Here is an 18,146-nt window from a genome sequence, read left to right as displayed (position 1 = left end):
TTCTAGACCTTAATCAATCACATTTCCAGTCAAGAATAGAATTCATCTACCCTTCCAAATTCTTCTTTTCACAATTTACGTTACATTGTAGCATGTACTATTTACAACAAGTGACATAAATAAAATATAAGAACATTATAAACTAATTACATACAATATTCATTTAATAAACCTAGAGTAGGTTCATTATCATATTACAAACCTAATAAAATAAGATTAATAATTAAGTTAGGAATATTCTTAGTTTTTGTTTCATTTATATGTAAGTTTTTCTCAAATTTACATTGTAAAAAGATAGCCAACATAATCAAAATTACATCATTATCAGCTAAACAAAAGAAATGCTATGTAAGATGTATTGTTTTGTCCGATTCTATGATAAACCTAAAAACAATTTATTATTATAACATTAGAACATATTGTAACGAATACTTATTAAACACACACACACATCAATGACATAAGTAACTTGATTTTCACTAATTTTTATGTCAACATCAATCTATGCCAGATTCCAATTTAATACATTTTTATTCATCTTTTGATGAACTTTTATTTCATCATTGTACTCATTTAACTATCACAGTCACATCATGGAAATTCTTATTCATAACACATTTAATTCATATTTTGAATTGTTTCCTCAAAACCCTTTTAATTCATACAATTTTATATGCATATTTCACGACGATATCTGGTTCACATTATTGTTTCAATTCATATTACATTTAAATTTGACATATATCTCGTAATTATATCTGATTTGCATCATTGTTTCAATTCATAATACATTTAAAATTGTGTCATATTTCATTTCACAACATGTATATGCCATTTTAGTTTTTGAAATATTCAATTTATTCTAATCAAATACATGTGTTCTTTTTAACATATAATTTTCCTTTTCAACTTTTTATGTGGTTAACTGCTTAGTTTGATTTTTCAAAATTTGTACTCATCATTATCATGTTTCATCATCTCATTTTTTTTTCACGTACTATTATCTTTCACACTATTTTGACTCATTTGCAAAAGATTCAAGGCTAACATTTTACTCTGACTTATGATTTCCAATGGAAACCTTCCTAATTAATGGAATTTCAGCTAAGCTTTTTTTATACAAACCCTATCCAACTTTTGTCCTGCCATTTCTTGTATAAAACTTGTTTCAAATTGTGATATCATCACACAAGCAACTTCGTGTAACAACCTTAATTTTTAAAACACATTTCAAACAACTTGCTGAATGTAGATCATTAAAATCCCTGAAATATTATTGTTTTTGTATTGACAATCTAGCTTCTTCTAACATTTCGTTACTAATTCAATGAGTCGGAAACATAAATATTATTTTTTCCCTATAGAGTCACTAACCAAATCATATATATCTTTGTCATTAATGCAACTGACGTAACTAGCTTTATTCCAAACAACTAATTCATCTTTTCAATCAATTTTATAGTCTTATTAAACCATATTGCTAAGTCATATGTTCTAGTCATCAACTGAACTAATGCCACCAGCCCATTGCTAGGCATTAGCCGTATTATCGGGTAATAAGTTTCACCGTCCATTACCAGTTACTAGTTCTATTATTGGGTATCCAATTCCATATACAAAAGATCATTTTTTTTAATGATTTCCCTTTTTCTCCAATCCTTCCTACTTTTCTTTAATTTCCTTGAATTCCCTATAGTTTTCTTTAATTAATGCTTAAATAATAATTTTACTACTATTATATCTCCATGTTTCTATCAACAAAAGTCACAAAGAGTTCTCCCTCCCTTTCTCTTTTTTATTTAAAGTGACGATTCCTTTCTTTTCTAAAAGAGGACATTACCTTTTTTTTTAATTCTATCCCTTACTTTCCTTAAATTTATTTTACCCACTATTTTATTTTCCATCTCTCACATTATGTCTTAATCCTCTTTTCTCTAGGAATTTCGGGCTTTCCTTCTTTTTGTTTTTTCTAAACCCTCTAAAGAAAACACAATTTATATTGTATTATTTTTCTTATAATAAAAGATTAGGGTTTTACATTCTTCCCTCCTAACAGAAATTTTATCCTTGAAATTTAATTTTCTTACCTTAGTTGTTAAACAAACTTGGGTGTTTTCTTTTCATCTCATCCTCTCTCTCCTATGTTTTTCCTCAACTTGTGAGTTCCTTCATAACACCTTTATCAAAGGAACTTTCTTGTTCCTTAACTCATTTTTTATTCTATCCACAATCCTTATCGGTTTCATTTCCACTGTTAAATCCTCTTAGATCTTCATTAGAACTTGTGGCAATATCCATGAGGGATCTACCAAAGACTTCTAAAATAACGACACATAGAACACATCATGCACCTTTGAATCATTGGTTGTAATTCCAACTAATAAGCTATTGGTCCAATTTTCTTTAAGACTTTGTATGAGCCTATATACCTTGGTGTTAACTTACCCTTCACCTTAAACCGTATGGTATTCTTCCATAGTGTGACCTATAGAAATACTAGATCACGCACCTCAAACTTTAAGGGTCTCTTTTTATTATCAACATAGCTCTTCTGTCTATCTTGATCTATTTTCAATCTTTCTTTGATCGCCTTTACATTGTCTATGGTAATCTATACTAACTTAGGCCTCAACAACTTCTTATCTACTATTTCCTCTCAGCACACTAGGGTTAGATATTTTATCTCGTACAAAGTTTTTTTTTTTAAAAGCCATCCTTATTATAGTTTAATAGCTATTATTGTATGTGAATTCCACCAAAAGTAAGTGATCTTTCCACTTCCCTCTAAACTTTAGAACACAAGCCTTTAATAAATCCCTAAAAGTTTGTATAGTTCTCTTTATTTATTTGTCTATTTGCGTGTGAAAGGCAATGCTTAGCTTCAATTTTGTCCCCATTACATGTTAAATAATTGGGCATAATTGAGAGGTAAATCTTGGATCTCTGTCGAATACAATTGTCACCAACACCCCATATAATCTTACCACTTTGTCTACAAATAACTTTGTCAATTTATCACCCGAATCAATCATTCTCATCGGTAAAAACAATGTAGACTTGGTTAATCGATCTACAATCATCCAAATGATATCATTCTCCTTCCTATCTTTTGGAGACCCTGAAACAAAGTCCATAAAGATACCTTTTCACTTCCATTCTAGATTTGAGAGGGGCTGTAATTTCCTTGCAGGTTTTTTGATGTTTAATCTTCACCTGTTGACAGATCCCACAATTAGCTACAAACTCTACTACTTCCTTTTCATCCCCGACCACCAAAAGAACCCCCTTTTGGTGCTTCTGGGGTGCATTGCAAACTTAGATTTATAAGCCTTTGTAAGCAATTCTTCCTTCAAAGCCTTATCATTCGATACATAATTTTGTTTCGCCATGGCCACTATGTCATTCTTTAACACTTTGAAAGATGTTTATACACCTGAATTTATCTCCTTCTTCACCCACTCTACCTTCAGATCTTTCTCTTGAGCCTCTAAAACTTTATCTCTCAGTATCAACCGTATATTAACTTATGCTAACAATATTCCTTCAAACCCCAAAGTCAATTGTGCACACATTCCTTTTAATTTCTCTAACTGTTTTTCTCCCGATTCGATCTTTCTCTTCAGCCTCTAAAACTTTATCTCTCAGTATCAACCGTATATTAACTTATGCTAACAATATTCCTTCAAACCCCAAAGTCAATTGTGCACACATTCCTTTTAATTTCTCTAACTGTTTTTCTCCTGATCCGATCTTTTTATTACCTTTCATTCTAATCTTCTGACTTAATGCATCAACTACTGCATTAGCCTTCTCAGGATGATACTCAATGATATAATTATAATTTTTAATCAACTCTACCTAATATCTTAATCACATATTTAGTTCCTTCTATGATATTAGGTACTTTAGACTTTTATGGTAAGTAAACATTTATACCACAATGTCATACAAGTAATGTTTCTAGACTCGTAAGGTAAACACCACTACCACAATTTCAAGTTTTGCACCAGGTAATTCACCTCATGAGTTCCCAATTGTCTCGATACATATGTTATAACCTTCCCATATTGAATCAACACACATCATATTGGTGCATCATTATACACCACAAACCCCTCGGTTCCCGAAAGAATAGCCAATATAAAGGACAGTTGTGAGCCTTTTTCCTTAACTCCTTAAAACTCTTTTCATATTGTTTAGCTCACTCAAATTTCACTTCTTTATGAGTCAAACGGGTGAAAGAGGAAGCAATAGTAGTAAAGAATCCTTCTATGAATCTCTAATAGTACCCAGCTAAGCCCAAAAACTTTGGATTTTCATCATAGTCACTGACCTTTCCCATTTCAAAACAGCTTTAACTTTTCTTAGATCCACCAATATTTCTTCTGTTGACATGACATGCCCTAAAAAAATCATCTTTCTTAGCCAAAATTCACACTTATCAAATCTGACATGTAACTGATTTTCCCTTAACACTCATAGTACACTCTTCAGATGTTTTTCATGTTCCTTATAACGACTTGAATAAATCAAGATATCATCTATAAGTACCTCTACAACTTTAAAAATGATCTAAATACCTTGTTCATTAAATCTATAAACATTGCAAGAGCATTTGTCAGCTCAAAAGGCATTACCAGGAACTCGTAATGACCATATCGAGTCCTAAATGCTATCTTTTAAATATCATGTTCCTTAATCCTTAGTTGATAATACCTCGACCTCATATCTATTTTAGAAAATACTATAACTCCCTTCAGTTGATCAAACAAATCATCTATCCAAGGTAATGCATAATTATTCTTCATAGTTACCCTATTTAACTATCGGTAATCAATATATTGATTAAGGGTTTCATTCTTCCTTTTCACAAACAATACCAGGGCTCTTTAAGGTGAATTACTTAGGTAAATAAAACCCTTACCCACAAGTTTTTGCAACTACACCTTTAACTCAAGCAACTTAGATAAAGCCATTCTATATGATGACTGAGTTATAAGTGTCATCCCGGGTAACGTATCAATAGTCACCTCTATTTTTTTTTTCTAGAGGTAATCCTGACAGTTCTTTTAGAAATACATCTAAAAATTCCATTACTATAGGAATACTATTCAACTTAGGACTCTCTTTCCCTGATTTTATTACGAAAACTAGATAAGCTTGACACCCTTTTTTTAAACATTTACTAGCGGCTATTAATGATATCACACAATTTGGTATCACTCCCCTTTCCTCTTTAAAATGTCACCTTTTTGCCATCATCTCCTACAAATGTTAACGTTTTCATAAAACAATCCATCTATGCCCTATGTACACTCAACCAGTCTATTCCTAGTGTAATGTCAAAATCAAATATCTCTAATGGAATTAAGTTTAACCTCATTCTTTTCCCCTCAATTGACACTACACACCCTTTACATACATCTTCAATGTCTACTGACTCACCTAAATGTATACTAACTACTATTTCTCTTTCCAATATACCTCTATCAAAGTTTAGTTTATTCATATTTCTAGATGCTACAAAAAAATAAGTAGTTCCCAGATCAAACAAAGCATAAACTAAATGCAAATTCAATTCTATCATACTTGTCACCACCTCAGTTACAGTTCTAACATCCTCATGTGTTAGATGGTAAACCATCCTTTAAGTCATTTCTTGTTATACTCTGGGCCTTTCCCATGTAGTACTGCCCCCTAACTGAGTAGGTTCCCTAGGCCTTATCCATAGTCACCGACTGTTGATTACTCTATGCTGGAAATCGAGATCCATGACCCATCATCCTCAAAGGGCATTTTTTTTAAAATGCCTTACTCTCCATGATAGAAATAATTTGTCCTTAGATGTTTGCAATTCTTCCACTTATGCCTTCATGCTTGTAAATAAAACACTTGCCCACTATTACTGAACAATCTTCAGGATGTTTTTGGTTACACTTGTCACATAAGGGAAAAGATGACACTTATTGTCTTATAAAACCTCCAGCTGAATTAGTCATTGGACGAATATGCCCCCTAGAAAAACCTTAACCACTAAATTGTACTGATTTTACTAAAAACCTACTAATAGCAAAGCTTCCCCATTTTCTATTGAACTGCCCAAAAAATAATTCCTCTTTTTTTTAGGTAAAGGTGGATGCCTAGTGGAAAACATCATGTCTTTTCTTTTCCCAAATATTATTTGTTTCACATCATAATTTCCCTAATTTTCCCTTTACAACACCACTTTCAAAGATTGAGTCGCCTCAACTAACTCCCTTATAGTTTTGAGATGTAAAGCAATTAGTCCATTTCTAAGTTCATGTCAAAGTCCATCTCCCAGTCTATCAATTCGATGTTGCTTAGTCGATACTATAGTAATAGCAAACATAGAGAGGTCTTAGAACCACTAAAAGCCTCTCATAGTTCAATATTGACATGTTACCTTGCCTCGGTGCTAAGAACTCTTGTTCTTTATCTTAATGATGTTGTTAGAAGTAATACCTTGTTTCAAATTCAAACTTAAAGTCACCCTAAGTCAGTAGCTCTCCCAATCTTCTCCCTCTCATCATGGCCCACCATGAATAGGCATTATCTAACAGTAATTGAGCCACACAAGATACTTGTACATTATATGGTATTGGTGTTAGTTTAATATATTATATAGCCAATCGGTTGGTTACACGTGACATTATTATATTCATATAAATATATATTTATTATTACTAAAGGCTTAATTTATATTTAATATTAATATAATATTAGATTAATAAATCTAAGATTTGATCTATGAATTTAGAGTAAAAATAAAATCCATAGGATAAAAATGCTTTGCAAAGGAAATTATAAAGTTGTTATAATTAAGAGATTCATATTACATTAAAACATTGTTCCTAATATATTCCTGATTGATGCTCTCTTAAATATTGTATATTTATTAGAGTCATACAGATTGATACATATTATGTTCTTTTCTTTATGAAAGAAAGCGGTTGTTCTCATAAGTTGTGGTATAAGAGATACCTAAAACTAATATATAGGTGTTTGTCATAAGACATATACGTTAAACTAACCCGCATGAGAATTCTATATAAAGAGATCACTTATGTCTATGGAAAGACTCACGTGATGGTTGTGTAAGTGATACTTAGATTTGAGATCACTAGTTTATCTTATATATAGAATGTTATGCTTTGATCCAATTACATGCTATCTTAATTGAGATAAGGAAGGGGCAGACATTAGGTATAACATGAACTATATAAAGATACTTGAGTGATTAAGAGAGGATTCATCACCCTAGGTGAATTAAGAAAAAAATTAATTTTGTTCTCAAACAGAATTGACTGAGAAATTCTTAGTAAAGGTAGAATGAGATTTGAAAAAAATTTCAAATCTTATTCAAAAGATCAATGACTATTATGTAGAGACTAAACATGATTTAACATGGTAGACATACTTCATGCTTTAATGTTAAATTGAAACATTATTGCTGAAAGAATATTAATTACACTGAGAAATCGGTCACTAACATGCTAAGTCAAACCATTAATAATATTTATAATATTTAAGGTGTCATGACACGTTACTAGACAATGCACGTGATCTTTAAATATAATCAATTGTTGAATTAATAATAAATTAATTTATTTAATTAGAATTAGAATTTATATTTGGGCCACCATATTAGAAACCTAATGGCTCACACACATTAAGAACCAATAGTCAGAAATTAAACTGTGATGATTTAATTAAGTGTGATTTAATTAAAATATATTTTAGAAATTAAGAACTAGAGTATAATTAATACATAGATTATATTTCTAGACTTAGAAAAAATCAATTAAGGACTTGATTGAGTTAATTTCTAAAATTATCCTATATTAATATATGGATATTATTCAAGAGACAAATTTATATTTTGCCAATTTATAGGATTTTTTATATTTCCTTATAAATAATAAGTTATGCCTTTTATCACTAATAGTTGTCTGTTAGACAAAAAAACTACGTAAGTTTTAGAATAAAGAAATAACAATATAAGCATAGCAATCATTCTCTCATAAATAGGGATTTAAGAGATTTCTCACTGGTGGTTCGTGTGAATTACCGTTGAAAGCCATACAATTGGACGACTTATGGTTGGCAACAACCTAACCTTCAAAGAATTATTCAAATCCCTAAAAAACTCTAGATCTGTCTAACAAGATCCTAAGGACTCCTGAATAATTTGTTTTATTATTTCTACTACATGTATGATATTCAAGAATCTAACAATAGTAGTGGAGCCTTTGTTGTTGTTAATTGCATATTCAATTGTTATTGGAATTAATTAGAAATTAATTTTATGTGTAAAAAATAAACATTTTTTTTCAAAAATGGTCAGATTTTTCTCTCAATGACTTTTTTAAATCAAATAAAAAAGCATAAACTCTGATTGATTATTGTTCCGACCAGATAAGATCTGGCTGAATTCTGGATTTTATGCCCAAATTCCAGCAACTAAAAAAAAGGGGGGTGAAACGCTGTCAGTGGCAGTGCCATCCCTAACACGTTTGCTACAGTTACGCACCTAACAAGGCCGCAACACGCTCTGGCTGTGCCAGCAACAAAAGGTTGCTCCTAGCCTTGGGCAACAACCACTACAAATTTACAACAACTGCAGGATGAAGAAGAAAACCAATTTTTGGTCCTTAGGCTTTTGGGAAATTATCTATTTACCCCTGTCCAGTTTTAATTTTAAGTATTAGGCTTTTAAGTTTGTATATTGTGAATATGACCCTAAAAATTTATGCCTAATGACAATTTAGGATCTTAAGGTAAATTATGAATTTACCCTCTATAAATAAAATTTAGATTTTATACCCTAAAGTAAATTAATTGTAGAATTAATTTTCCTAATAGGATTAAAAATGAATTAAATTGTTTAATTCATTTTTTTATTTTTATAATATCCTAATGGGATTATAATTTATTTAATTAAATAGTTTAATTAAATATTAGAAAAATAGTTTTTCTAATTTAATGAGAATTTTTTAAGTTGAAAAACAAATTTGTTTGGGAAATTATCAAATTAGATTTTATTGAATATTTCTAAGTGTTAGAAATATTATTTTAAATTGGACATAAAGCCAAAAATTAGAATAGCATGGAATATATTTTTAATTATGCATATTAAAATGTTTTATTCATGATGGGTGATTATAAATATTAAAGACCAATGCAATTGTAGTTTTATTTTGATTTATTTTGAGTTGTTAAGTCACTCCAGATCGGATAAATTAAATAGAATCCTAACCCATTAGAAAAATCTAAGTGAGATTTCCCGAATTAATAGGGAGGGCTATTAATTTGCAAGAAAATAATGGAAGATCAAATTAAAATTAAAGACCTTATCAAAATTTAGAATTTAAATATGTAAGTATGAAACTAATACTATTTATCTTTTATATAAATAAGTTGGTAAAGAAAAATGAGTAGTAATATATCCATATGAAGCATACTTTGATACTAACAAATTTCTGAGATTGACACTGAAATGTGAGAATTGTTCTAGGCCAATTGAGTTTTGTCATGGACCATGAGTTAAGTGTTGAATTGGTCTTATAGTCATTACCCTAAAGCTTTTCACAATTCAATATGAACAATCATATGAACAAGTTAGATAGTACATTACTAGAATTGCTTAATATGTTTCTAACTACTGAAGAGGCTTTTAAGAAGGAAAAAGACCAAATTCTTCTAGTTCAGTCTTCTAGAATGTCTAAGAAAAAGGATAAGAAGAATAATGGTATTGTCTCTAAAGCAAACAAACCTACCGAGTGCATCAAGAAAGATAAGGGCACGTGTCATCATTGTGGCAATAAAGGACATTGAATGAGGAATTGCAAGGAATACCTTTCAACCATGAAGGCAAAAAAGCTTAATGAAGCTTATACTTCATGTATGTTTATAATTGAAATTATCTTACTATTTTGTATCGTAGTTTTTGGGTATTGAATATCGAATGTGGTTTTCACATTTACAATTGCATGCAAGAACTAAAGAAAATTAGAAGAATAGTTGAAGGTAAAGTGGACCTATGACTCAGTAATGAAGTGAGGGTTGTTGCATTAGCTCTAGGAACTAGTTATGCATTAGTTGTAGGAATTAGTTATTTTGTTTTGCTTAATGGGCTGATACTAGAACTTTACAATTTTTATTTTGTTCCTATATTTTAAGACATTGTTTCCATTTTATTTAGTATTAAATGGATTTAAATTTATTATTGAGGATGAATATTGTTCTTTTATAATAATGATATTTTTATGAATCTGGTAATTATACGAATGATTTATATATACCTGAATTTAAAATGCTCAGGTTCAATATAAACTACAATAAAATTGAAATACATATTGGATTAGATATTAAGAAACTTCAATTGGATCGAGGTGGTTAATATTTGACTAAATATTTCAAGGAATATCTAAAAAAAATGAGATTCTCTATACCTTTTAGAACACTACATCAATATAAAATATATTTCCAAGGCTAAAACATTGGATGTTTAGTCTGAACCTTAAAAAAATAAAATCTTTATAAATTTAGTAAGACATGTCATGCATCAATAAGATAAAGACCTCTCATGGAAGCTCTGAATGATATGTTGCTCATAATTTTTGAGCCAAAAAATTATTTGAAAATAATATATGATATTTATTCCAAGAAATGACTTGAAGTTATGAACTCCATGTACTAACCAAGTTTGAAACTTGGTTGATCCACATGAAGGGATAAAACTCAATAGATCTAATTTTGATGTTATAATCAACATATTCGATTTCATAAAAAATATGGATAAACCTTATATTTACAAAATGTTAGTGTGAGTAGTGTTGTTTTTCTAATATTATATATAAATACTATATGATTGTTAAGAAACAACATATCTTTAATTTAATCAGTAAAGTTTTGGTTGTCCAAGAATCTATCCATAAATAAATTAGAAGAAACAACATATATATTGGATATGAAGATCTATAGAGATAGATCTAAAAGGTTTCTTATATTGTCTCAATTCATGCATATAGACTGGATGCTAAAATAGCTTAGCATAAAAGAATCTAAGATTGGATTCTTATCTATTTTGCATGGAATAACTCCTTCCAAAGACATGTTTTCTAAGATACAGATTGAGAGAGATATGATGGAAATGTTATCCTATTTAAACTAGAAGTTCAAAATTGTTTGAATTAAGAATCTTTCAATGAAATGTTAGGAAAATAGTGAATACCAATCAATATATATTTATTCTAAATAGTAGTGCTCTGAGTTGAAAGAGTTCCAAACAAGAGAGCAAAACTGATTCTACAATTGAATAAGAGTATATACATCTATGTTTGAGGAAACAAAGAGATTGTTTGGATCAAGAAGTTCATCAATGAATTAAGTTAGTTCGTAGCATTGTTAATCTAGTTGCCCTATACTGTGAAAACAATGGAGTCATTGCATAAGTGAAGGAGCCAAGGTCTCATCAATTATCCAAACAAGTACTCAAAAAATTCCATTAGATTTAATAAATCAATGAAATGAAAAATGTAAAAATAGAGTGAGTACCCACCAAAGAGAATCTAGAAGATCCTCTTACTAAGTCACTATCCATGCAGAAGCATTAATGCTACATAAAACAATATAAATTATATAATATTAGATATATGAGCGGTTAGCTTTAGTGTAAATAGGAGATTACTAGTTTAATATGTCCCATAGCTAATTGGTTGGCTACATGTGGCATTATTATATTCATGTAATTACATATTTATTATTAATAAATGCTTAATTTATCATTTATATTCATATAATATTAGATTAATGAATCTAATATTTGATTTATGAATCTAGAGTAAAGATAAAGTTCATGGGAAAAAAATACTTTGCAAAGAAAATTATAAAGTTGTTATAATTATGAGATTCCTATTACTTTAAAGCATTATTCGTAAAATGTTCTTTCTTGATGCTCTCTTAAATACTGGGTATTTATTAGAGTTGTAGAGACTGATATATATTATGTCATTTTTTATATGAAAAGAAGCAACTGTTTTATAAACTGAGGTATAAAAGATACCTAGAACTAATATGTAAGTGCTTGTCATAATATATGAATACTGAATTGACCTGTATAAGAATTCCATATAGAGATATCACTTATGTATATGGAATGGCTCACGTGATGGTTGTGTAAGTGACCCTTAGACTTGAGATCACTAGTTTATCTTATATAAATAATGTTATGCTTTGATCTTGTTATATGTTATCTTAATCGAGGTAACGAGGGAGGCAAACATGAACTATATAAAGGTACTTGAGTAATCAAGAGAGGATTCATCACTATAGATGAATTAAGGAAAATGTCTCATCTATTCTCAAATAATATTGATTGAGAAATCCTTGGTCAAGAAGGAATGAGATTTGAAAAGAGTTTCAAATCTTATTCAAACGATCAATAACTATGATGTAGAGAACAAACATGATTTAACATGGTAGACATACAACATGCTTTAATGTTAAATCAAAACATTATTGATGAAAGAATATTAATCACACTGAGAAACCGATAACTGAAATGTTAAGTTAAAACACTAATTACTTTTATAATATTTGGAGAATCATGACACGTTACTAGACGATGCACATGATCTTTAAATATAAATTAATCAATTGTTGAATTGGTAATAAATTAAATTGTTTAATTTATTTAATTCTATTTAATTAGAATTAGAATTTATATTTGGGCCAACATATTAGGAATCTAAAGTGTTATATACATCAAGAACCAATAGTCAGAAATTAAACTGGGATGATTTAATTAAATATGACTTGATGCAAATATATTTTAGAAATTAAAGAATAGAATATAATTAATACATGAATTACATTTCTCCACCTAGAAAAATCAATTAAGGACTTGATTGAGTTAATTTCTAAAATTTTTCTAAATTAATATATGAATATTATTCAATGGGTAAATTGATATTTTACCAATTTATAGGATTTCTAAAAAATTATTCAAAACCGAAGAAAATTAAATCTTCAGGTAATAAATCCTTGAACAACTCTAGATATGTCTAACAAGATTTTAAAGACTCTAAATAATTTTATTTTAATATTTTCACTGCGTGTATGATATCTAGAAACCTAACTATATATACAAAAATAGCCCAAAAATAAGGCATTTTTCAACAACATATAAAAGGCCAAAGAAAAAGGAAAACTTACACATCGAATTATGATTGCAGGGAAACCTTCATTGAAAGGAGGCCAGCCATAGCTAGAGTTAGATTTGGTAATGATGTCTTACAACCAGCATAATTGTGGACTCCTTCATCAAAGAACATGTCGTCACCCCTACCCCGAGTACACTCTTTGGCTGGGAATGGATGATATCACAGGTGGGGGTTTAAAATCCAGTTAATTCGATTCAATTAGTGTATATATATTTCTTTTGTTTTTTTTTTTGATAATTTATGGAATGAATATTTATTTTTATTTTTATTTAGAAATATTTTGACTTCATAATTATTATTAGTAACTTTCTATTGACTTGAAGGGTATTTTTATTGACTTTCGTTTACTTTGTATTTAAGGTATAATTTTTAAACCTATGGGAAGAAAATGTAATATAATGCAAACCTCAGAAGGATGAAAGTGATTTTTCCTTATTAATATCATTGTTAATTAATCTAATTAGAATAAATAAAGTGCCACGTGTCAGAAAATCACTAGTAAAAACATTTTTCTTTTCTTTTAATAATTCCTCACCCTTCTTCTCTCATGTCCAAACTTATTAAAAATGATTAAGAATGTTTTTAATTATTTTAAAATTATTATTATTTTTTTAATTTTCCCTCTCCTTCTTATATTATATATCGAGCAAAATATTTGTATTGAAAAATTCTCTCCACACTGTCCCAAACGCCAAAACCGAAACCAAAAAAAAAATGTCGGTGGCGAATCCAAACGCTGCCAGAACGGTGCCTCCTCCACCCGACTACGATGTCGAGTTTCGTAGCTTATCAGACGACGCCTGGTACAGCGTTTGCACGGTTCTTGACGGCGAGAAACTCACTCTCAAGTACCAAAATTTCAGTGACGACGACGACTCCATTTTCGAGGTGAAGAATTTCAAAACTTTGGAGGAAGTAGAGAGGTTGGAGGACCGGTTCCGCCCTATTTCTGCTCAATTGCAGGACAACGAGTGCCACAAAGTGGTCGGAGGTGTCGTTGTTTGCGCCTCGCATTCCTTCGATGGCTCTGACAACCGCTTTTACGACGCCGTAGTCGATGATGTGAGTCTACTCTTAATTTTCGAAGTGCCTTTTTTTATTATAATTTGAAAAAAAATTGGATTTATTAGTTGATATGATTTGTGTTTGTGTGTGTGTGGTTGCTGAGTTAATACCATGTTTAATTAGATTTGAAGATTGTTTTTCTGGTCAGGATTTGGTATTTTATTTTTTATACTATGAGAGAGAGAAGAGAATCTTTTGATATTCTTAAAAAAAAGTCTTGCTCTTTTTCCCACGTTCATCTTTACTTGTATAAATATGCATCTCTTCTTTTGTCCTTGCCCAGATGCTCATTTGTTTTGTTTTTTATGCTTACGATTAACATTTGAAGCATCAAATTTCTGTTCATTTTGATTTCATTAGGAATGGATTGAATAGGATATAAAGTGTTCAAATAACTTAATTTCATTATTCTAAATTACCTTTGCACGCCAACAATAGTGCGCTTGAGTTTGATGAGAAAAATTAAATTGATCAGTGTCATGAACCATTTTCACATCATCATTGGTTATCTAATTAGGCTCTTTAATTTGTAGATGAATGAGTTTATCCAAATGAATCTGCTTCTATGGAAACGAATTAGAATTGCTCTCTTCTTGGGAGGGGGGAAGAAGACAAAGGAACTGTATATGGTGTGGCTGTACTAATGCCTATGTTCTGCTTCCACCACCATGGAAATGATCATACTACTATCTGAAGCCTGTGTTATGATATGATTGCATTTAGTCTCCGGGTCTAGGGAACTGGCTATGAGTTTGAAAATGGACTACAGACATCTAATCATTATGTGAGATAGTGGATAGAACAATAGACTATATAATCAGGAGAGAGAGGAGTAGACGCATGCATCAAACTGGAACTGCTACTGTCAAGACCTCATTAGAGCAATTATCCAGGTTGTTCATCTCAGAATGGCAAACTCTACAATTCTGCAGGAGGCTAAAAGTAATTGTAGTCTAGAAGATTATTGTACCAAGTGGAATTTTACGTGATTAGTGTTTCTTGTTATAAGTTCTTTTAGTTTGCTTACGTTCTACTCCTATAGTTGTAGCAATTCTATTGTATTTTATTGGGGTAGTTTCCTCTTGGTTCCTTTTTGGATGAATTAAGAAATACTAAAAAAAAAATTAGCTTCAGAATTTTGGTTTTGTCATTCACTATCTGAATAGCTTTCTAATAATTTGTAGAAAAAAATGGGAAAAATATAGGCATACCGATGGAAGATGCTCTAGTAGCTCCAAAAAATTATTTTAGCTATTAGTGGTTGACAGGTGCTCTTTTTGGTAGGTGGTTCATAAGGAGCATTCATTTGAACAGGGAGGAGAAATGTGTTCGTGCACATTTATCGTGATCATGCAGCATGGTCCAGTCGCTGGATGTTTTGTTAACAAAACAATTGAAAGCCTCTGCCTTGTACAGTCCTGTGCTTGCCTTGATCCTAATTTACAGCTTTTCTTGAAGATGGTGAAGGAAAGACTTCAAAATGAACCTCGTGTACTTGAGAACAAGAAGTCAGCCACAAGCTTTACTAAATGGCTTAACCAGGCAAGTTATTGTATTTGTGATATTTCAAGATTACCATGTCTAAGCATTTCTTTTTTGCAGAATACTAAGTGTGCCAAGCAGTCTCCTTGTAAGAAACGTCCACATGATGGTTTGTCTCTTAATCTCTTCTGCTATAGAAACTCATTTAGAATTGAACAATGTGCTAACTTTTAACTACTTGGACTCTGCTTGAGTTTTTCTTTTAATTCTCTTACCACTTCAGCTTCTGATAGTAATTTTAACTATGCAATTGCTCTTTGTATTTCATTTGTCTTTATAGCACCTCTAATATGTTCATTACGTTTTCTATCAATTCATTCATAGATTGAATCTGATCAACTACTAACAATCTTAATTTTTGTCATTTTGTCATGATCAACTTTTACTCTACACATGCAATATTTCCTTTGTATTTGATGTAACTCACTAGTTCTTTTTCTGTTATCCCCTGCATCTCACTATTTTTTTTTTCTCTTTTTTACACTAGAGGCAAAGAGTAATGATCACAGTGATTGGTCTAGGGATGACAATGACCTCGGAGGCTGTAGCTCTGTGTTTTTGATTGACAATTTAGATAAAGATCTATCTCCTTCAACAATTGTGGAATTCATACACTCACGCACTTCACTCTCAGTTCAAGCATGTGTCTTCCCAAGCATGTCATCAGAGATGTACACACAGGGGGCCATTGTGTTGAATTGCAGAAAGAATCTTGAGAAATTGTCCAAATTTCTAGATTGTCAAGACCATATTATCATGTCAAAGAGAGGAAGGTATGTATTTTGATCAGTAATCTGATTGACTTTATAATTTGCTGTATAGTGGAGTTTAACTAAATGTTTGCTGTTATTAATTTTTCTGTCTTTTTTTTTTTCCTCATCAATAGTTCTTTGAAACATTATACCTTGCATCTTAACAAGCTATGAACAAGGGCTTTTAATTGTTCAGATCTCGAGCATACCAAATGTTTCAACATGTATTATTATGTTGTCGACTTTCCATTATGATATCTGATGTTACTTGAATTGAAAACCTGACCAGATTTTTTTACTTTATTGCGTGTCTATATATGAGATTTGATGGAGAAGCTCATTGAAGTTTTTGACCTTTTGGTTTCAGTATCTTTGCTTTATTTGTCAGACATTTATTCAATTAGTGTTGATAACCTAATTCATATCTGCAGGCCGTGGGTGGTAACTGGGAATCTGTCTGGGTATGATTCATTTGCAGTGTCAATTCAAAACTTGATGCATAAATATCAGGCAAGCTTTGCACAAGTTTCTTTTTCCGTATTAGGCTAAATGGTTTAGGTACATGTAGAGGATGTCGCAGATACTTTGGTATGTGAAGATTTTTCTACCGCCTTGAGTTCTAGAGGTTGCATGGTCATATGGGCAGCATTTTCCTCCTTGAATGTATGCAAGAAAATGAATAAAAGAGTATTTTAGCAGGTTTCATCTTTTATATTGGCAGGCTGCTTATGATAGTCATTAGCTAGAATAAGAATCAAACTTCAGTTTTCCATTCATGTTTGATAAGAACTTAAATCCGGCACCATCATAATAACTGGTGCTCCCCAGTGTGATGTGGGAGCCTCACCACCAAATAGTTCAAGCTTTTGTGCTGGTATAAGTTATTTAATCGTTGAATTTCACTTTTCTTTTATTTGCAGGAGAATTGGCAGCATAAAAGTACTGGCCATGCTTTAAAAGTTGTTTGTCCTGGATCTGAGGAATACACGACTGCAAAGCAGCTGAGAGATCTATTCATGGAGTTCACTGAGCATCAACGGCGATTACACAAGAGGCTAGCGATGGAGGAGAGAAAGATCTTGCAGCCATCCCAAGTAGCATAGGTACTTGAATGCATACTGTATATAGGTCTGTCAACATTGTAAAGGAGAAGCTTACCGAAACTAAATGACACGTGATGGGAAAAAGGAAATTAACCTCCCTTGTTTAGGTGTTTCAAAGAGGGCTTTAGTTTTGTATCAGCAGACGGTGTGTCGTTTCGTTACTGGAAAAACAAGATTTTTTTTTTCACCCAAAAATCTATTTAAATCATTTTATTTTTACCCAGAACATCAAAAAAATACCAGAGGAATCTTGTTGAACCAATCAATAACTTTAAAAAACAAAAAAAAACTGTTTAATCACTCGAAATTAACATGAAATTAAGAAACTTTTTAAGCTCATATATATTTGTTTAGGTGTTTTTAATATAATAAAACATCTAATTTTAATCTTTTTCATCGCAGGAACATTTAGACATAAAAATAGATTGTTTAGATTGTTT

At 30.8% G+C, this 18,146-nt stretch overlaps 1 protein-coding gene across 3 annotated transcripts; it reads left to right on the top strand.

Moving 5' to 3' along the window:
- Window positions 1–13,900: 13,900 nt before the first annotated feature.
- On the top strand, window positions 13,901–17,893 carry LOC133690545 (uncharacterized). Of its 3 annotated transcripts, XM_062110772.1 has the most exons (6): window positions 13,904–14,306; window positions 15,594–15,851; window positions 15,912–15,960; window positions 16,339–16,624; window positions 17,035–17,113; window positions 17,524–17,893. In XM_062110772.1, exons 1-6 carry the CDS (start codon window positions 13,959–13,961, stop codon window positions 17,704–17,706), a joined length of 1,203 nt encoding a protein of 400 aa, XP_061966756.1. In that variant the 5' UTR covers window positions 13,904–13,958; the 3' UTR covers window positions 17,707–17,893. The 3 variants fall into 3 exon arrangements, with proteins under 3 accessions (XP_061966757.1, XP_061966756.1, XP_061966755.1); XM_062110771.1 differs by having other exon boundaries at window positions 15,594–15,960; XM_062110773.1 differs by lacking the exon at window positions 17,035–17,113 and having other exon boundaries at window positions 13,901–14,306; window positions 15,594–15,960; window positions 17,524–17,712.
- Window positions 17,894–18,146: the final 253 nt, after the last annotated feature.

The sequence above is a fragment of the Populus nigra genome, chromosome 4 (assembly GCF_951802175.1).
Source record: "Populus nigra chromosome 4, ddPopNigr1.1, whole genome shotgun sequence".
Lineage (NCBI taxonomy): Eukaryota > Viridiplantae > Streptophyta > Magnoliopsida > Malpighiales > Salicaceae > Populus > Populus nigra.
The sequence above is the reverse complement of the archived record's forward strand: the minus strand, read 5'-3'. Positions and strand labels throughout refer to the sequence as shown.